At 38.8% G+C, this 22,561-nt stretch overlaps 1 protein-coding gene across 1 annotated transcript in view; it reads left to right on the forward strand.

Moving 5' to 3' along the window:
• Positions 1-21,487, forward strand: part of LOC121958757 (paired box protein Pax-2a-like) — a 41,796-nt gene extending 20,309 nt beyond the window's left edge. The window contains exons 6-10 of the mRNA XM_042507865.1: positions 441-616; positions 4,880-4,994; positions 17,743-17,844; positions 20,109-20,195; positions 21,253-21,487. Coding sequence (XP_042363799.1) covers positions 441-616; positions 4,880-4,994; positions 17,743-17,844; positions 20,109-20,195; positions 21,253-21,374 — 602 coding nt within the window. The 3' untranslated portion in view covers positions 21,375-21,487. The remainder of the gene's footprint in view (positions 1-440; positions 617-4,879; positions 4,995-17,742; positions 17,845-20,108; positions 20,196-21,252) is intronic.
• Positions 21,488-22,561: the final 1,074 nt, after the last annotated feature.

Raw genomic sequence — 22,561 nt, forward strand, 5'->3', positions numbered from 1 at the left:
CAGTATTGAATTGTGAAAGGGAAATTGTGCTTTTTAAAAAAAAAACGCTCTTGATTTGCACCAAGAGGCTTTTGGTGAGATAAAAAAAATCCTCCTCTAGCTGGAATGAAAATGGGCTAGCTGCTGCTTTCATTAGTATACATGCTTTCCACAACATGTATACATTTGCAAGTGATGGTAATCCATCAATTACTAGAGGGCTTTCAGATCGTGATACTGTGGCGGGGGGGTGCAGGGGAAAAACCTGTGTGATGTAGCCAGTGGCTCACTATAGCCATTAAGGAGTGGGAAAACCTGCACTCCATCCCTTTTTGTCCTCCTCAGATCCCCCACAGAGGTGGTACACAAAAACACATGAGGAGAATATAAAGTGCTGTAGCTTGAAGTGAAGGCCAGCTTCCCGGGGTCAGTGTCTCGATTGTTGCTCTTTCTTCTTGTAGATGGTTCAGATGGTTCTGGCCCAAACAGTGATTCTCAGGGTAGTGTGGAGAGTTTACGGAAACACCTTAGGGCAGATGCCTTCACCCAGCAGCAGCTGGAAGCGTTGGACCGGGTCTTTGAACGCCCCTCGTACCCTGACGTCTTCCCCACATCGGAGCACATCAAACCTGAACAGGTTAGTAGCACTGCAACACTTCCGCACTCTTATTCACATAGAATTAAAAATGCATCCAAATTGTGCGTGTGATGATTCATCAAGAAGATCTCACAGAAATACATGAAATGACCTCAAACTCTGGTAACACGGTTTGGTTAAAGCACCAAAACTACTTGCTTAGGTTTAGAAAAAGGCCCGTTTTTGAGTAAAATAACTACGCTTGTTTAGGGCTGGGCAAAATATCAATAATATATTGATATCATGATGTGCGATTAGATATCGTCTTAGAATCTGGATATTGTAACTCTGTAAGTCTTGTCTTTTCCTGGTTTTAAAGGCTACATTACAGCAAAGTGATGTAATTTTCTGAACTCAGCAGACTGTCTTAGCTTTTCTATTATTTATTTTCCCCAATTAGTCATATACATCAGTGATAATTATTTACTGAAAATCTCATGTCTAAACGCAAACAGTGAACCCTTTAATATTGTTGCAATATTGATATTGAGGTTTTTGGTCAAAAATATTATGATATTTAATTTTCTCCATATCACCCAACCCTACGTTTGTTAGATTGGGAGCAGTATGGTTGCGTTTAGGCAATAAAACTGCTTGGTTATGTTTACAAAAAGATTATGTTTTCAGCTGAAATAACCATGCTGTTATGTATAAAACAACCCGAAAAATCTGTCTATAATAAAATAATGGTTGGTTTTAGGTACCAAAACTGCTTGGTTAGGTTTAGAAAGAGTTCACGGTTTTCGGTTAAAATAACTATGTCTGTTATGTACAGTGCAGGACAGCTGGGTGTAGGCACAAAACTAAATGGCAAATTTAGAAAAAGTCCATGTTTTTGGTTAACATAACTACGTTTGTTGTGCATAAGTCTTAAAAGCATCATAGTGACACAAATACAGCATGTTACATGATGTAAAAACATAAAGCACTAAGCACATTTAGTCAAAAGAAGTCAGTGTTGACTTTTAGTTGTACATGGGAAAACAAACAGCTGTCTCCTAGGTGAAAGTTATGCGTTTGTTTGACCACCATCTCGTCCTTAAGTGAGTTTTCGCTGTCTGTGGGTTTGTAACATCAACCAACAACCATTGCGAGGGAAATCGTGTCCATCATAACAAAGAATTCTGACTGATTTTCCATTGGCAGTGTTTACGAGGTGGCGGCACATAATTTCAACACAATGCATGCAACCACCACGCAATGCGGTGTTAAGAGGTTGTGGTCATTTCAAGTATTTCTGTAAGACCAGGTTGTTATTCAAGCACACACAAAAACCTCACCTTTGTCACAAATATTCCCATACCCAGAAAGCTAATTAAACAGACGTCTGAGATGTCCAAGCACTGGATTACAACCAAGCATGTATAATGCTGGAGGGATCACCAGGAAAACTCCCACACACTATTGATTTTGTGATGAAAAACACATTCCTTGTATCCCCTATAATTGAGAATAACAGTAAGGCAACATGAAATTAATCAATACCTAGATTTTTGTCCTTTTTTTTTTGCTGTTATTCAACCGCTGCTTCTTGCCTTTGTTGTTTATTTTCCAATTCTGTGTCACATCTTGATGCTTAACGACTGACGCAGTCTCGAAGGCTGCCTTTATTATAACATGTATTCATGAAATGTTCGTGTGAAAGCATGTATTCCTGCTCCTTCCTTCTGATATTAAAACCACACTCGCCATCCATCCTCATTTCAAAAATTAAAAGGCATTTGGGGACCAGCCACCCCCCACGCCAAAACGACAGCCACAAACCACCGCTTATTAAAAGCTCTGGGCTTATTACAATGGATAACCTTTATTTACTTTCATTATACTATTAAACAACAAGAGACTATTAATTTCTCCCACCGAACTACAAGTCGGACCCATAAAGCAAAAGCAGTCGCCTAATTGAGTTCATTTTAATTTCTCTCCAATCGGGGCGAATTACGCAGGTGATAAATCAGTGGGACAGGCCTCACCTCCAGAAGAGGGCCTAATTTGCAGCTAATTACAAAACTGATTTCTACTGGAAGATCAATACCAAAACGAATTGGAAATGACTTGCAATCACAAAGAGCGTCAGGGAGAGTATTAAAAGGCAGAGGGAAAAGGGTTAGACTAAAAAAGAGGGCAAGTAAGGAAAAAAAGGAGGCCAGGAACAGTCTAGAAAAATCAGGTTTAATTTAATGCAATATTAATCAGAGCACTTTCTCTTTCATGGGCGCCTCACGTTTTTTCTTTTTTTTTTTTTTGTGGCCCTATTAGCCAGTGTCTGGGTTCTGTAGCGAGGCATTAAAAACCCATTCTGGAGATGCAAAACTCAATGGATTCACCCCTCCCACACTTCTGCTAGCCATTTGGTCATCCCTTTCAGACCCATCTTTTCAGTTTTCCCCCTTCTGCCCTTTATCTGCATGATAAAACGTCTGTTTGGCGTCTGAAGCCTCCGAGAATAGAGGAAAACATCCGACATTGTGCCAGTGAACAGTTGTAGCAGACAATTAGAGTTTATCGGTGATAGTGGCAGACAAGAGCGGGGTCACGGGCGTCCCCCTGTGGGAGCGCGGCCCACTGAGCCACTCAGCCTCACACTGGGCTTTGGACAAACACTGTCAACACTCAGACTCCGGAAGTCTCATCTCATTAAAAAAAAAAAAAACCCTGCAAGCATCTGCCGTGAGTGTCTTTTAGAGGAATTACAAAAGGAAACATGAGGATGGGGAACAAGTTGGGAGGAGATTATTTTTAGGTTGCATTTAAAAAACATGTTGTTTTTTTTTGTTTGTTTTTTCAAATTAAAGGGTCAGTTCACCAAAATTACCAAAAGATGCAATTTGTTTTATTTACATCAAAACAGATGTCTTTGGGTGTTTTTTTTAAAAAAAAATTTTATTGGGACTATTTTCTACTCAGGAAACAAACTGTATTAAAACTGATCCCCGTCAATTATCCAGGACAAGATATATTTTACACCAGTGGCACTTACAGCAAATGGGCCAACTCCGACTCGCAGTAGGATGCGGGGTATTCTGTGGACCATTTTGTAATTTAAAGTAAAAATAAACTGATTTACAATGGGGTTTTTTGTTTATTTTTTGTACTTTGTATATACATATGATGCCAGAGTGCATAAAAAAAAGTAGCCAGACAGAGCTTGTTTGTTTTTTTGAAAAAATACCAAAGGAGGACACCCTGAACCCCTGACACTTTCCAGTGTAATTATTTTTAATTTATTTTTTTATTTAATTTTCCCTGGCTTCCTGTCATTTTGTAAAAATGGCATTGTGCAAAGCAAGTTGAGTATGCCTTCTTTTCACCAACTGAAAAATATCATCCCTAGCATTGAGTATCAAAAATATCAACCATAAATTTGGCATCAAATGCCGGTCAGATTCATAGTCTTGTTTACTTATTTTTGAATCAGATATCTTCTGATTTAAAACATAATTACATAACATTAAACTAACAAAAAAAAGTAAAATAAATTTTCTAAAATTTTAAATCTAAGTAAAAATTATTGTTTTCATATTGCTACTTATTTTTTTGTTTTAGTTTTGCGATTTTTAAAATTTAATTTAATTTATTGTTTAAAATAAAAGCAGCATTAATTCATTATTTCCACTCACTGTCGTTAAACTAGGTTCGAGATGGTTTCAGAAATAGTTTCATGAAGTTATTTGAATTACCAGATACTGGTTGTGTTAAAAATATATTGGGATTTTGTGATTTAGGCAAACTAGTCCTTTAATTCAACATCTAAATTCACACAAGAGGCAAAAACTCAAACAGCCAAACGTTAACAAAAAGTGCAAGTTGTACAAGTGATTCTATTCAGAGATAAGAGGTAATGAAATTAAAAGGTGGTTTAGACTCCAAAGTAAAAGCAAAAAGGCAAAAAAAAAAAAAAAGAAAAGGTGACTGGTGTCTCTCAAACAGGGCCACATGGTGAGCCAGTAACAAAGCAGAACTGCTTTCTCCCTTGGCTGATCAGGGGTAGGACTGCAGTCAAGCACAAAGGGCCAGCTGACGCCTTGGCTTTTCACTCATCTCAAAATCCCACTTCCTCTCAGACAATACCAAAATACATTCATGATATGCTTGAACTGCCACCCTGCAGCTTGAACACACACACTCACACACACACACAATGCGCTCATACAAATTTATACTCGCACAGGCCTGTGTGGAGCGCTTAATGGAGGAGGAGAAGGGAGGATTTCCATCTTGGTATTGTTTGGTTGTGTAATGATTCAACTGTCCTTTTCCCAGGCTAATGAGTACTCGCTCCCTGCCCTGAATTCCAGCCTGGACGAAGTCAAGCCCAGTTTATCCTCTAGCGCCAACCCAGACCTGGGCCCCAGCGTGTCGCAAAGCTACCCTGTAGGTAAGATCAAGTGCCATACAGTACGCCTTTATGCTGCCGAGCCACAGCTTCAGCTGAGGGGGTGTAAAAAGAACAAGAAAAACAAAACAATGTGCAATTGACGAAAAAACAATGTGATAATAAAAGCAAACCAAAAAGTTAAGTGTGAAGACTTTTTTAATACCATTTCACTCTGAGCTGAAAAGGTGGTACAATGATGCGATAAAAGCTTAGCAGCTGTCCTCCGTCTGGTTCTTTGCTGAGCAAGCAGGGTGATAAGAGAGATTGTGGGGTGGGGCAGGGAGGGGGCGAGCTGTTCAGTCACCGCTGGACAAGGACCTTTGGGTGTCAGCACATCAGAACTATGACTGTGTATCAGAGCAAGGTCTCGTGAAAAAAAAAGAAAAAAAAAAAAAAAAAAAGAAGGGCCACCATGCAGGACTGACTGCTTGTTGGCTGCCGCTGCGTTGCTCCTGTGATTTGTTCGCCAGGAGACAGTTTGTGTGTCTGAAAGCACGAGTAATGTGCCTCGGTAAATACGCTCTGGCATTTTCTGCCGCCTAACTCTAACACCGTGATCATTTATTTCGCCCTCCTATCTCTCTCTCTCTCTCTTTCTCCCCCCTCCTCGTCGGCTCCTCTCCTTGTCACAGTTAATGACTGCCTGGCTAATTGAAATATTGTTTCGTTGTTGCCGTGTTATTACCAAGAAGAAGGTTAAGTTTACTGAAAGTTTACGATGACTGTCGGGGGCCCTGAGATTAATATACAGAGCTTTTATTAAAATTCATATAATTATGCAGCAGCCATCAAAGGCAACGAGTTCTGCGTGGGGGAGGACAGGGTGATTGAAAATTGCTGCGGCCCCCCTCCTCAAATGATAGCCAAGCAGTCTTATGAGAAAAGAAAGGGCCCTTTTCTCATTAATATGTGGGAGGTAGATTTCCCCTGTAAGGCTGGCCTCCTGAGAAGAAAGGTGTGTGTTTGTCCTTTGTGCACTGATGGCCCCTGTAGAAAAGCAGGCCTGGTTGTGCAGGCGGCTTTGTTTGCACCTGGGATATTTTAGATGGTCTCTGCAGACTAGAGAGGGTCTCCTTACTGCTTTACAGGTGCAAAGAGACATGTAGAGGAAGAATGATGGGATTGTATGCATACCAGTGTGTGTGTGTGTGTGTGTGTGTGTGTGCATGTGAAAAGCATGACTTGCTTTTGCGCAAAGATTTTGTTTCAACAGTCAGGGGGACACCTACGAAACGGGAGTTTTGGGTCCTCCTTTAGTAAATTTTGAGCGTCAAAGACTTGAAGGAGCAGTGTGTAAGATTTAGGGGGATTTACTGGCATCTAGTGGTGAGGATTGTAGATTGCAAGCAGCTGAAACTTCTCCAGGTTCTCCGGAGCTGAATTATTAGCAAAGGTCTCTTTCTCTCCAAAACAAATGGCCCAGGAGTTTAAAACCAGAAAAAACAACAACTAATTAAAGCAGTTTCATGTTATGATTCTGTGTTTCTCAAATGCTGTTGGCATGTCAGCAAAGGGCTGCTAGCCTAGCACCTGCAACTGTGTGCGCAGGTCACTGTCTTTCCAAAACAAACGGACTAGGTGATTTAAACTGGTCAAAGCACCAAATAAAGCAGTTTCACAAAATAAAATAAAATAAAATAATAATAATGTTTTCTGGCCCTCTGGACGTGAAGTGGCTGCTAAATACAATGGCCGAAGCAAAAACGCAAATGGTCATATCTAGAGCAAGTATCTGGTTTGTCCGTTCTGGGCTACTGTAAAACAAAAAAAAAAAAAGGGATGCGGGAAGACATTGATACAGCATAGTATCCTAATATTTTGTATGGCAACATTGTAGCAATATACAGACAAAAAGTATCAATGTTTTAATATGTAAATCATTAGTATTGCAAATAAAGGCTGAAGTCTCAATACTGGAATATTAAAATGATCTGTATTTTCAGCTAAATGTTGCTGCAATAAAATTGAAGTGAGACGAACTTGAAAACTTTATCTTATTAGATAAAACAAGTCTTGAGAAAGTTTTGCTTTGGGAACATAATTTGCAGTTGAAAATCCATAATACACTGTAATATATCACAATATATATTATCACAATACTCAGCGTATCACAAAATGTTTAAAAATGTACCGTGACTTAATTAATGTAATAATACTGTATCATGGGGCTACTGGTGTTTCCCATGCCCTGTAGAAACATGGCGGTGCAACATGGTGATCTCCATAGAGGAGAACCCAAATTTCACTCTAAGGTAGCAAAATCGAAAGCACAACTTTTTCGAGTTTTTTAAAACTCGCTAATATATCCTCCCAAAATCCTACACACAGTTTATGATAGTTCTGCATCAATCTACAGTGGAAATGTCTTTAATTTCTTCAAAATAAAAGTGATCTACTGTCATGAGGGGGATGTGTCCTCCCCCCAGAAATCTACACCGATGCTTTTGTGTGAGAATATAAGTTTATTTCATGCCCTTTTCTCAGATCTCAGTGGAGGCAGAGAAATAAAGCATTCAGAGGTCAAACTAATGGAACAAACATCACTTCCACTTGGTAATTAGTATTTGGTTAGTGGCTCCTCTGCTTGGTTTTCCCTCAGTGGCTCCCTGTGTGGATATTAGGTGATATTCAGGTGTGTGGTCTCTCTAATGGCTGAGTATTACAGTTTACTTGGCAGCGATAAGCCTACCAGAGGAATTTTAAGCCATGCAAAAAGTAGTAAATTATCTGCAGTATTTAGGCCGAGATCCAATTTCAAATTAATTGTGTCTTTACGGGGGAAAGAACTGGAGATTATGTTCATCCTTAAAATGTTTTCCAACACCAATTAAAACGCCCGCAGTTATTGATCTTGTTGATTTTATGTCCTGGAATTTGCATAATCTATTAAAAATGAATGATTCATGAAGTGCTCATTGCCAGAGATCGGGATTCTCAGTGAACTGAAAGACTTGAGAGATAGAAATCTTTTGTGTCCTCTGCTTATCCTATTAAGGCTCAGAAGTACCTGCAAAGCAGGCTCAAATAAGAAAGGGATTTAAGGGCATTGTGCACATCATCGAAATTCAGAGGCAAGAAGCCACTTCCATTAAAACAGTTTTTTCTCCCTCCCTCTCCTCCACATTAATGCTGTATTACCTGCTAAATAGTCCCTCTTACCCCATAAAAACACCAAAGGGTTCCATGAATATGTGGATAGGACAATTGCATATTGTGAGGTAATTTCTATTGTTGATATGGGAAGTAATTTCTTTGATGAATTCCCTTCGAGAGATGGATTTCATCTCAAGTGCTTCTTATTCTTGTTCATCCGAACTGCTTAAAATTCAAATAGTGTGAGCCGTGGGTGAATTTATGAATAGCAGAAGGAGGAGCTCTGAACTTTTTTGTGTATTTTGAGAAATAAATGGAGAGATGGCCTTGATACGGCCAATTGTCCACTATTTCTATAGAGAGTTTCTGTATTTCCTGAAATTAGTCGGAGCCCACCTGTTTTCTCGATGGTGCTTCAGACTGAAGAGCCATCGCCGAGCGCTGAGCGGATTCCCTTGAGCACTCAGTGGGAGTTTTACACATCTCCACTCAGTGACTGCATACTGAAGACTCTTTAAACATATTCCCTGCTGGGCCTGTTAATGGAGGCCTCCGATGGCTTAAAGCTCCCGTGTCAATGGCACTTTTCCTCCTCAAGCAGCTGCTCCCGTACACTCCTGTCAACTCTCGAAACTTCATCCAACCACCCACACTTAAAGGGACAGTTCAGCACAAAATCAAATATACATATTTTTCCTCTTACCCGTAGTGCTCTTTATCTATCTAGATTGTTTTGGTGTGAGTTGCCGAATGTTGGAGATATCAGCTGTAGAGATGTCTGCCTTTTCTTCAATATGATGGAATCAAATGGAAAATGAGCGTGTGGTGCTCAAAGTGCCAAAAATACACTTAAAAACTCCACAGCAATGAATCTTTCCAAAAATCATGACCCATATGATTGGCCATCATATGCTGTTTTTTAGCTATTATCATGTGTAGTTTTCCGGCAGATGAAAATATTAACTGCCAAAATGTCCAGTGTAAAAATATGCCAGACAAATAAATTAAATAATTAATAGCATCTTAAAAAGTCTAATAATGTGTGAACTACAACATGTTGCCAAAACAAATTCAGTAGAAACTTATATCATGCAGACCAGATTTTAGGATTTTAATCACGTACGGACCTCTGTGTCAGCCGAAGTAGCACTTCAGCGCAGCATCTATTTTTCTAACTTGGCCTATTTTTGTAGCTCATGTCAAAATAATAATTATAAACTTTTTTTCCCAATTCAGAACTTGAAATTCATATATCTGCTGCTTCTCTGTGTAACAAAATGTGTGGACTCTGTGGGTAATCTCTGGGTGAAACTCCCAGAGTGGCATTGTTGGTTCCATGTATTCAGGGGCCTTTTTGAGCCCTGATTACAATATGACGTGGTACAATCTGGTGTAGTTAGGTGACGACATCACGGATCATGTTCTCCTGAAAAACCTTCAGCACACCACATACCTACTTGTGTGTTCACGTAGGACTTTACGGTGACATTTGGTGCACTGAGTCCCTCTTTGTCTCTGCCACTAAACCTCTGATTAATCACTGTTTTCAAGGTCATTTATTTGACATGTTTTATTGCTGTATAAATGTAGGATATTATATGGTAATTTATACATTTGTCAGGTAGTTGTCCTACAGTACTGTGCAAAAGTCTTAGGCCACCTTCAATTTTGGTTTTTTGCAAGGTTATAATGATCACACATATTTATTTCTCAGTTGTAGTATTACAAATGCTAATATTCAGAATAAAACAACTTCAACAGGCTGAAGTTGCAAGTATTCAGTGTGACCTCCCTTTGCACTTAGCATGTCTTGAACTCTCTTGGGCAGACAATAACAGATTTACAAAACTAACCTTATAGTATATCAGAAGATTACTTAAGAAAACTGGTATCTAGTAACTAGTATGACAAAGAGAATTCAAGACGTGCTACGACTCATCAACTCACTTAGCACCACTGAGCGAGCTAACTTTACACCTCAGCCGAGGAGGACGTTCTTCCCTCTGCGTAGTGATATGTTTGGTGGGTGTAGTTTGGAAGAGAAAAAATGGTTCCTACATGAATCTGCTCACAACAAAGTCTGTGGATAATTGTGTGTAACTGAGTCATGATTTCTGGAAATTTTCTGGCATTTTTGAGCTCCACAAGCAGAGTGTCATCTATTTCCATTATATTCCAGAGAAGGCAGACATCTCTATGGCCGATATCACCAATACTCAGCTACTCACACCAAAACAATCCCAATAGATAAAGAACACTAAAGGTAAGAAGAAAAATATGCACTTTTGATTTTTGGGTGAACTGCCCCTTTAACATACTGTTGAGGTGAGTGAGTGCTCTCAGCGTGAACTACACAAAAAGTAGCAGGACCTGCTGTTGTCCAGTGAGCAGCGAACAAAGATCAGACAGCGAACCTGCCGTAAGTGATGTGTGGCCTCATGACAAACCGCTCGCCCGTCTCCCCACAGGGGAAACTCGGGCCCAGGCTCCGAAATTAATGCTTATTTCGTCTTCACAAAAGCAAACTAACCTTTGAGCACACATTTGATAATGAATGACTTTCAGCCGGTGCTTGGGGAATTAAAGCAATTTGGCTCTCCAAACATTCTTTACTTAGTTGTAATTAATTAGGGTGCTGAGATTTTTTGGCTTGTGATAAATTGCCCCATTCTGCATATAGCCTAGAAAACGGAGGTCAAAGATTTTTTGGTTGTTGTTGTAGCAAACATGAAGGTGTCCCTGTCATGCTAAATTTAATACTCTTGCAAGCAAAAGAGTCATTCACAAATGACTTTGTGTCCGTGCCAAATAAAGAGAAGGTCATCTTGCTTTTTTGTTTGTGTTTTAAGACACGGAGTCGATGTTAACGTGGTTTCTTGTCACGTTTTGGTGGGTTGAGATTAAACTCATGAGTCTCTGCTTTCTCAGAGTAGTTTTAACTGTATGTTTTCAGTCACTCTGTGTCGTTCAAAGTACTGTCAGTAGCTGTCATTTCCTCTCAATTTGTCAAATACCTGCAGAAAAACAACACTCAAACAATCTTGTCTGTAAAAATCAAACGTTTCAAGGCCAACTAAAAGCAGGAAATGCCGTATTCCCCGCTCAGCAGCAATTGCTACAAGCCACTTCTCAAATTAAGACAGAAATCAACAGGCTTTTGTAACAGCAAACCAAAAAATCTTTGAATTGATTTTCGCCGGGAAAGAAAAAAGAGGGCAGAGGAAAAATAAATAGCTTGATTTGCTGGCGTTCAATCTAAGGGGACTGTCAGAGGAAGCAGACAATATAAAGAAGCCCATCTTTTAATGAGAATCTGGACACACATCTCTGTTGTAAAAACAACAAAAGGCTAGGAAGCAGCTAATGAGGCTATCATTGCTGTACAGAGAGTTCTCCGAACTGGCGCCTCTCAGAAAGAGGGCTTTAAAGGGGACATAAAGCAACAGTCACAGAGCTGCTGGCAGTCGCTGCCAACTGTATCCTGGAATACACAAAAACAGGATCCACAGAGGCTCTGATTATTATTATTATTAGAGTCAATATGTGATGGAAAAAGACTGAAGCTAGTGGCAATAGACTGAACAGATTTTTTAACGGGTAATAAAAACCTTTAAGAAAACATATTTTCCACATATTGCTTCATATATTTGCAAATTAAAATAACTTGTGCTTTGACCAAAAATACATGTTGGTTTTCACTCCTCTACTCCGAAAAAAATGAAGCAAAAAGAAATACAAAAATGTGTGTTTTACTCAGGGAGCCCACACATTTTCATGGATAAAATTTCAAATGTTTTTATGACTTTTCAAGGACCCATGATAAAATTGAATGACTATTCACATCATGTGATATGAACAGAACTGTATGCTGTACTGAAATATCAATTATTGTATGAAAACTGAACAGCAACCTTTTCCAGTCTCTAATAAATGGTTATGATTGTAACATTACGCAGAGGGTTACTGACACAAGACTACTATAACAATTAGTTTAAATACACACTATAACTTTTCCAAAACTTCGAATGATTTTTACTAAATCCATTCCAGGTTTTCCATGATGGTGGGAACCCTGTTTACTATTGCAATTTAACGTTAGATGAAGATTGAAGTCACCAGTGAGGGTGAAGTTGAAAGTATTGATGCCCTGATCCGATACACTGGATTAATATCAGGGTTACTATTGATCAGATATTGGCTGAAAGTGACCGACCCACATTAAATAAAGTTTCTTAGCCATTTACTGATGTTAGAAAATTGAAAAAAAATTGAAAAGTTCAATTTTGTAAGCCTTTAAGAGCAATATCATTAAACTTTGCAGAAACACTAATGGAATTTGGTGAATGACAGTAAAATTTACAACCTTGCGTCCTCAAAATTTATCATTTCCACAAGTGGAACAAACAAAATCTGAATCTGAATCAGGGTCTGAAGAGAAAAAAGCACACATTTCAGCTGTAGTTACAATAAAAGCATGTTTTTAGACAAAAACTGAATTTCTTCTTATAAGGTTTTGCCACATTTTAAATAGGACTGCATGATATACAAAAAAAATCATATTGTAATTACTTTTACAGATACTGTGATTGCTGTATGAGTTGTGATTTGACTGGGAATGGCTGAGTTTGCATTTCATTTTCACCATAAAAATTACATAAAAATACTATGGTTATTTATTTGATTTTTCGCCAAACAAGCCTGTTCCCTTACATCTGGAATATGATTTGTAGGCCTTGGCATGTTGTGGCACATTTACCTTTATCAAAAAATTGCAGCTTTTGCTATTTGTATATTGCACCTGGCCATATTGCAATTCTGATAATTTTTTGATTAACTGTGCCGCCCTAATCCGAATCAGTGAGAGGAAAAAGCGCAATTGGCAACTCTAGTTACAATCAAAGCAGCTTTCTGGGTAAAATCTGCATTTCTTTCATTGCAGTTCTGCCACATTTTAAAGAGATTAAACTAGATGTTTCCCTCTAAACTGCAGGCAGAGATCCTGTGCTCATTATGTATTTCATCTCTTCAAAGCGAGGTAATAAAGAGATAAGAGTATTTGCTTTTATTAAACATGTACGACTGCTGTAGCTGCTGCAATAATAATGAAGAAAAGAGCGGGTCACTGTTTGCTGAGACAGTTAGACAATAGTTACCAATGTCTACACACACACACAATGGCCTCACCCCGGCTGGACCCCCCACCTACAGTACTCCCACGGCTCCCTTTGACTTATGTGCACTGGCTTGTGGCTAACTAATTCTTATTATAAATGAAAGGTCCGGCATGACCTCACTCTTCTCTGTAAAGCTCTTTAGCTGTGCAGCTCTCCAGTCTCTGCGCTTTGACCAAAAGTCACATCTCAGCAGGCCTCGTACAATACACAGATCTGTGCTGAGATTTGCAAATAATAGAGAGCAGTTTCTTTATCGTACAACTCATGATCACAAAGGGAAGTTGAGTTTTTTTTTGGCATGTGTTTTAAGGGAGAATTCACTTCCAAATACATTTCCCATATGTATTTTCTATAATAATGTGTAATATAGGGACTTAAGCAAAGGACAGAAACTCTTGGAGCTGCTCCACAGACAGCCGATTCCAAATCCTATGACTTTATGACAATAGTACAGTGTTTTATTACAACAAAGGTACATTTTTTTTTAATATAGAAGTAGACGTTATGTGTTAAAAAAAAACTATTAAAAGAAAGAATTCCCCGTAGCAGAAGTAGTATTTAGATGATTTAAGTAAAAGTAGCACTACCACATAATTACAGGTCCTGCGTTAAAAATGATATACAATTAGATCTGGAGGAGCATTATGAGCAAAGTGTACTTAAAGAGTAACGTTTCAACCTGGACGCTATTCTTCAATGTTTTTGTGTCTAGGTGACTAATGGTGACAGTTTTTTTTTTAAATTGGTCCAGTATCGAGTGAGAGGGCTGCAGCCAGCAGCCACAAAACAAGCTGCAGTGTAACCCATTGGGGCGTTTGTGCACCTTCAATTTATGTCTGCTAAAAATGATATAAATAAATAGTAATTTTAGTGTGTATAGAGCCGGTTTATTTCCACATCAAAGTGGGTGAACTAAGGCATTATTTCAACCACTGATTGCTGGAACAGTGAAAAGACAAGCCAAGATTGCTTTTGTGAGTTTTTTTTGTTTCCTGATCATAAAATAGGTTTTGTATATTTTGTTAATCACAATCAGCCAAGTAACTGTGGCTTTAGAATAGATTTAGTGGAGTCAAAAGCGCAACGTTTAAAAAAGTATATGCTTACAAGTAGTGCATTTCAAGTACGTCAAATGTATTACTGTACTTAAATAAAAGCATTTCATGGCTTTCTGCCACTGCAAATATCTAAAACTAACTAAAATACTTCATGTGAAACATGACAACATCCTTGAAAACAAGTCCTTGTGCTTCAATTTGAGTATTTTGGCACATGTTTAAAGACTATTTTATTGTTCGAGATTAGTGTAATAGCCAAACAAGGCCTCCATGGCTCCTTCAACCCTCACTCCCTCCTCCTCCTCCCCCTCGTCCCTGGCAGGCCTGAGTGTCGTGGACCTCCAGGCCTGCCACCCTGCCTGTTCACCAGATTCACCAGCCGTTTCAGTCCCCGGCCCCCCGCAGCTCCCACTGCAGCCAGTATGCCTGCCAGCCTGTAGTAGCAGGTACTTAAATACCCAGAGGCCTCATTCACTCACCCTCAATTAAACAAATAAGTTGCTCATGATATTGCACATGTATGAATTTGATTTTTGAGTCGATATCTACATTTGCCCGTGGTTTATGCTCTCATTAGCAATGATTATTTGTAGCGATATTTGGACATTACATGGGAGGAGAAGTGTGGGAATAGAATAATGGTTTTACTTTCACATGTTTTTAACTATTTTTTGTAAATTTGTTTCTTTTATTTATTTAATATGTTTATTTGCACATTCCAAAGTTGTCAGACACACTTTGGTTTGGGATTTTTCTCTATCGGGTACATAAAATATATATCGTCATTTATTAATTTTCCTTTAGTTTATTGATTTTAATATATATTCAGCAGACACTTGGCCAAAGAACAGCGCATAAACATGCAATAATAAATACAAACAACATAACTAAGAACACTGTCACACAGTAAAAAAGAGTACATACAATACCTAATTAAGAGAAGTATAAATGCATGTTTTTGCAAAACTAAAAAAAATAAAAGTAATCACATTGACCATTCGGATCTTGTGACGAAAAACATTTTGACGGATGTAAAAATTACTTCTACACTCCATCAGGCTGTGAATTGACTTAAAGGCACACTTTTTTTTATAAGGAACAAGAGAAATGCAATTAATTTTTTTTATCATCACGGTGAAAAGTTTTCCGTTAAATGTTCGAGAGTTGTCTGTAAAGGCAACAACATGCACAACAGTGTTCTTGTGGTTTTATGGTGCATTTTTTGTCCCTCATTAATGCTCCATTGGGAGATGATTTTCCCTTTGAGTCCAAGTGGCCCTCACAGCTGACAATATAACAGGGGCCTCTCTTACCCCGGCCCCTGTGCAAATCGGGGGTTACGTGCCGTTTTGTGCAAACGTCCCTGTGGCCAGCGAGGACAACCCAACCGTCACTCTCAATTACAGAGCTGAATATCTGCTGCCTGACGGGTGACGCTCTGCAGAGGGGCCAGTGTGCCAAGAGAAGAGGGAGGCTGCCATATTTAGAGAAGTTTGAACTGTGTAATGAGGAGACATATTTATGTGGCCAGTATTCAGTTGCATCAAAGCAGCAGCTGTTATCTTGTTTTTCATTCAACTGTTAGAGAGGCCGACTGATGCTTTTCGGAGTTTAGTAACAGGTTTAAAATACTACGTTCCTTGACATGTTTGTCGAGTGTCTCTAAACTGCAGTGAAAATCGAGTTGTTGTGCGGACTGACTTGCGGTGGTGGTGGTGATGAGTCACAATGTCTATAGTAACATGATGTCATACGAAATACCATAAGTGTTAACTAAGTGCATTGGGTGGATTGCATTTTGATGTTAAACCCTGAAAGCAGAGATGGAAAGTTACTAAGCGCACTTACTCAAGTTAGTGTATTTAAATAGAGTCTCCTTACTTTAAATGTAATGTAACTGGATGCTCATATTAAACGTGGTCAAAGATTCAAATAATGAGATAAAACTATATAAATTACTGTGAGCAAAACCCTCAGACCTTCAGACTGTTCTAAATACTGTTTCTTACATTTTTTTTCTACCATCAACAGAAGCTGACATCAGCTTGGGATGGATTTATTTACATGGTCATCTGCTTCAGGCACGCTCCTGCAATACATGACGTACACTGCTGCATGTAGTTACATGCTAACCCAAATTTTGGATCATATTCCCACTGAAGCATGTGCGGTTGTGAGGTTTAGAAGCTTTTACTGGTGATTTTCACGGTAGAAAGTGCTGCTATCTGCAGTCATTCCCAGGATCCAAGTTCACAGCTACATATGCTAACATCAAGGAAATTTTCAATTTTGGCCGCTGAATTTATTAATTTTTCCCCAATTCTGGATCACATTCCCACTGGAGCATGTCCATTTGTGAATATTTTGGTTTAGAAGCTTTTATTGGTGATTTTTCCCCCTGTGGCAGTCATTTGTCAGCTGCACTGATGGTGCAGAGTCATCGAGATACAGGGAACGCAAACCAATCAGAGCAGACTGGGCTGTTTTTCAGGAAGGGGGACTTAAAGAGACAAGTGCTCAAACAGAGTGAAGACAGAGAGTGACAGAAAGTACAAGGAAAATAATGCATGTCTTGAACTTTGACAATGTAAACATTATGTAGTAGAAACCCAAAAGTATGAACGTGAGCATTATAGCTTCCCATTCGGTACAGTTTTAAGATATTTGTACTTTATTCTTTATCTCAACATTTCCAAGGGCAACACTGTATATTTTACATGACTACTTTTTTAAAAAAAAAAAACAAATTTTTAAACCAGTTATATTTTTACTAAGCAGATTCAGGTTTCAAATATAAAATCAGTTAAATATGACAAATTTGAATAGATTTTATTAAACAGTATAGTTGGTAAAATTAGCTACATCTCCGACTGCTACATCATTAAACGCATCAAGAATAATATCCAAGTGACTCAATATATATAACACTAACAATCTGAAAGGAATAAAAGCCCATTTACGCAGGTAAAAAACTTTAAAGTCATTATGAGTAACTTTCTCAAAATAATGATAAATAAAGCTTTTCATTATTATTTTGAGAATGTTCTGATTATTTTATGATTCTTAGTCATTATTCTGAGAAAGTTCCTCACAGCAACAGGATACGTTTCGTTCATCACATTGGCAGAGATTGGGCTTCCACAGAAAGGGAACAATCTGTATGATGAAGTTTTGCTTCTATTTTCTTATAATAAGGACATTTTGATGATATATTTTATTTTAAGGTGGAATTCTATTTGGAAGACTTTTACTTGTAATAAAATCATTTTTTATTGCTGTATTGTTACTTTTACTGAAGGGTCTTCTTCCACTACAATATTCAGTTCAAAATGTTTTATTTGATTGCAGAGCTTCAAGTCCCAAATTAAAACCAGAAAGCACTGATGAAGTGTTTTTTTGTTTTGTGTCATTTTGTCTCTCCAGGTCGGGATATGGCCAACACAACCCTACCTGGATACCCCCCTCACGTTCCCCCCACAGGCCAGGGCAGCTACCCGACCTCCACGCTCGCTGGAATGGTTCCTGGTGAGTAAAAGAGATGACGTGGCTGCCTTACACCGTCACTGGGAGGGGGGTCTATGTGTCTAACTACAGGTGGCATTGCCCTCAAAATGAACAGGTGTAGAAGCTCTAGAAGCAGAGTGAAAAGCGACAAAATACACGGAGAGGCGATAAATATTGACCTGCAGAGTAAAAGGCGCGCGCATCCTTATATTATCTCTGTGTGTATGATTGGATTAGACAGGCAGAATAAGTGATCAGAGACAGCAGAGACGACAGTCGCTCTCCCGTCCTTCCTGCTTTCCTCTGCCTTATTGGCTCATTATCTCCCCGCGTGGCCATTCGCACCGGCCGTCGATAAACAGCACTGCCAGCCCTCCCCAGCCTTTGTGCTCCAAAGCATATCCCCTTCCCCTCCTCTACTTAACCTGCAGTTCAGGTTCACAGCAAACAGTTAAGGGTCAAAAGGCAGAGGCATGGGAGCCTGGTAAATATTCAAATCGCTGTCTCTCTGAGGAGGTCAGGCTTGTGTTTCACTGCCAGGGATGCAGTTTTGGTGTCGGGCTCATACACTTCTTCAGCTGCAGCATCACCATTTTCACCAAACCGCAGCCGGCATTTTGCTTCAGTGTGATTAAACCACATGGAGGGGGAAACCAGTGGAGTGTGTCCTGGGTTTGCATATCATTTACCAATCACACAACCCATCACAAGCTCTGGCTGTTCCTCTTTTCTCCTTTATGATGACGAGTTTCGTTATCACCTCAGACCAACCAAGGGGGTTATATTAACTGTGCCATTTGTTTTCATATGTTAGCTAGTGGGCGTTCTTAAAATACATGAATAAATAGATAAATAAGTTCTTTGAACCTTCAAAATTACATAATGGAACAAGGAGATAGTGCTTTTAGTGAAAGGATTTTAAAGAGTTAGGGGTGATGGAAAAAATCGATACAGCATAGTTTCATGATACAAGAATGACAGTTTTACAGTTTTATTTAGTCCAGATTTTAAAGATATCTATCTCCTTATTTCCCCCATCATAAAAATTAAGGTGAATTTAATTTTGTATGTAGTGTTCAAATTATTGAAAAGTTCAATTTGTACAAAAATTGGAGGGAATTTGGGTGATGTGACCCTTTGAAATTGCAAACTTTGCCATATTTTCCCATAAACAACTACACTTACTTAAATAAAAACTTTTTTTTTGTTTTTTCTCTAAATCAGCCACTTGTATCCCACGAGGCTTTGCAACAAAAAGTATATTGATGCAGATTTGTTTTATTTTTTCAAAAATTTCTGCTACTAAACAATTCCTTTAGACTGCTCTCTCAGGCTAAATAAACGTTGGCACACAGTAGTCATGCACTCTTATCTTTCTTTCTGCCTCTCTTACAAAGCATTATTTTGAAAATATAGATCCTTTACATTTATTCTGACGTACTTCTGCTAACATTTGAGTCTATTTAACAGCTACCAGTAAAAAACAGAAGCCGGTAGCACCCAGTCTCAGTGCAGTCCAGATTGACTTTTGGATTTTAACTAATAAAACTGTTAAATCATGTCAGTGGAAAAGGGCATCAAGTCAAACATACTTTTTCTTGCCATTTGTTCTTATGTGGCACAAAGCAAAAGATGAGGGCCTTAATCCCATGGCTTGTGGTTTTGTGTTACAACCCATTCATCCCACACACAACCACTAAGATTTAGTGACAGGCGCAAAAACACTGTTAAAGCAAAGCCATTTCTCACCAGCTTCATATAAAATCTCGCCTTTATTGTCTCGTAAAAGAAAGAAACGTGTTGAACCAACAGCAGTGTTCGCTGACATGCTCCAAGTTAGTTTCCCCCTGCAATGAAATTCTGTCGCACCAAACACCAGAGCTCAGACCGGAGGGGATTCAGATTGGGGATGTTAAAAAAAATTCCTCCAAGAAAGGCTGCAGGATTTATTGCAGCATATCAAAAATGTATGCATGAAACTGTTTATTACCACTCTGTATTTATTAGACCGGTTTGGAATATAGTGGAGGAAGAAGAATGGGTAGATATCCATAAATGGGACAGGGAAAGCCGCCTTCAGTGTCACATCCTGTATTGTTCAGTGTTGCATAACTTAAGTGAAATGAAAAAGAAATAAATTACTTGCTTGACTGGTCGCACATCGATGACTATCATTTTCCCCCTCAAATTGCATCCTGTTTTGAATGACGAGAAATGACTGCATGTGAACGGGGTAATGGCTTGACGCATTGAAATGCTAATTGATTTGTTGTTTTGTTTTGCAGGGAGTGAGTTTTCGGGGAACCCCTACAGTCACCCACAGTACACAACCTACAATGACGCCTGGCGATTCAGCAACCCAGCATTACTAAGTGAGTAGAGCAGTTAGAAACTAGATTAATTGACCGTTCGCTAAAACCCTCACCCAAAAGCAATTGCTCTGTTGTAGCCTTGGCAACCGTAACTAGGCACAGCAGCTTTGGATTTCAAACTTTGGTCTGTCATAAGAGCAATACGCTGCCATTTAGGAGCTTCGAGGATGTTTTTCTAAGCTTCCCAAAACCAAAATCACAGGAGGAGAAGTGTAAGGAATGGATTAAACATTGCTTTTATCAGCTGCATGTCCGTCTAACTATCTCACTAGTTACAGTCATAACTTCTAAAGCCAGGAGCGCATCATCAGCTTGCTGCATTATTATATGTGAAGTTACAGGTTACATCAAAAGAAAGAGCCCTGTCATGATTAGTACACCAAGTGTGCTAAAGTTGGTCCTAGATGCTATCCAGTAGGGGTCGACAGATTATCGGCCTGGCTGATTTTTGGGGACGATATTTGGCATTTTGCTATTATCTGTATCAGTTCTTTATTTTAATGATCGCCAATAAATGAATTAATTAAAAAGTGCAAAGAAATTGTAAGCATGGGAGGAACTTTTACTTTGAAAAACCTCAGGGAGCTATTTGTATGTATTCTGTTTTATTTAAATTTTTTATATGATGTTTAATGTTTCATTAAACATTTGCTAAAGGCAAGGTTACCGGAACAGCATTAGTCTATGTTTGCCAAAGAGCTTTTCAGTTTAGAATAATATGTAAAACAAAAGCGTATTAATAATCTTTAAAAAAAACAACTTGTTTTTAATGGGAAAAAATGGCATTTGTGGTTGCCAGAATTTTACCGTAATAACTACAGCAGAACTTTTTATACTATTATGGTAAAGCCATATTTGTACTGCTGAATCTAAGGTTAAGTTTGGAGTTTGATTCCATATTTTACAGTATAAATACAAGTTTTTACCATAGAAAGAGAAGCTTTTCTGCCATAATCAACATGAAAGTACCTTACAATACATTTGGTATATTACATTTTGTTGTTGTTTCAAATGGTTCGTTCTTCTGTTAACTTTCAGGTTCCCCTTATTATTATAGTGCCGCATCGAGAGGCTCCGCCCCTCCCACTGCTGCCACTGCCTATGACCGTCACTAGTTACCATGGAAACCAAATCAACCTGCAGGACCATGGGCTTAGCCTCCATATTGCCCCGGTGTGAGCGGCATGGTCCACTGGACACTGAGCAACTGCGCATAAAATGTTCCCGGCTCACACAATGAGAAACTTAACGTTTTTTTGGGAGGATTCCAGACGACTTCTCTCCCCTCTCTCCCCGCAGCTTTTTGGACATTCAAAGCCAAAAAAAAAAGAAAAAAAAAAAAAAACTACAAGAAGATCATCAGAGACACTGACGTCACTACACACACAATGAAAACTGACTAATTGCAGAAAAAAAGGAAAAAAGAAAAAGACTAAAAACAAATTTATTTTCCCCCCGTGGCATCGTCACAGTCTTCATCCCATCACGGATCAATACTGTACATTCCTTTTCTTGGCGGCTCTCAGCAGGGACGCTGTCCGGAGCTTAAAATGTAGCAGCAGCCTTTTTTGTTTTTTCCTGTTTCCATTCGTCTCCCACTCCGATTCAGATGGCAGCGCAGTGAGATCAGAGGAGATTAGCAGCAGCACACGCAGGCAGTGGCAGGCTAACGTTGTTTTTATCCATCTGAACAGTCACCGACCAAACATCCAGCATGAGTAAAATCGATCGCTTTTGATGCCATGAGAAGATTAGGACATGTTCTCTGTGATACACAATCAAGATGTAAAAATGAAAATGAAATAAATAAAGAAACATCCGTCTGAGAATAGAGGGAGCCATGACAATATATCACCATGGCCCGCTATTTGCAAGATTTCAAGAAAACTAGTAAATATATTCTTAAAAAATGATTTTTTTATTTCGTTTTTATAATTCGTAACAACTGAACTGCAGACTGCTTGGCTAGTGTTTTACTATTTCTTATTTGTCAGGATACAAGAGGTCATCAGGCAAAACCTGTTTTTTGTTAATTTTTGCACTATGTTGGAGGTTTGCAACACTGGAGCGTTATTATGCAGAAAAATGATGATGCATATTTTTGCTTTATTTCATTAAAACTGTAAGTCTAATAAGTCTCAGTGTGAAATGGCACTTACAGTCTCACAGTTTTTTTTTTCCTGTAATTCAAGGCCCATCATGTCACCGCCTTGATGTGCACTACTTTGTTCTCACAGCTTTTATTTAAGTTGATTAAGTCTTTGGCATTCAACCACAGAAAAAGGATATAACAGCCATCCCGAGTCAAACCAGTATCATATCGTCTCGTTTGATGCCAGATCCACTCTGTTTCTGGCGACTCCAAT

This window comes from Plectropomus leopardus, chromosome 19, assembly GCF_008729295.1.
Source record: "Plectropomus leopardus isolate mb chromosome 19, YSFRI_Pleo_2.0, whole genome shotgun sequence".
Classification (NCBI taxonomy): domain Eukaryota; kingdom Metazoa; phylum Chordata; class Actinopteri; order Perciformes; family Serranidae; genus Plectropomus; species Plectropomus leopardus.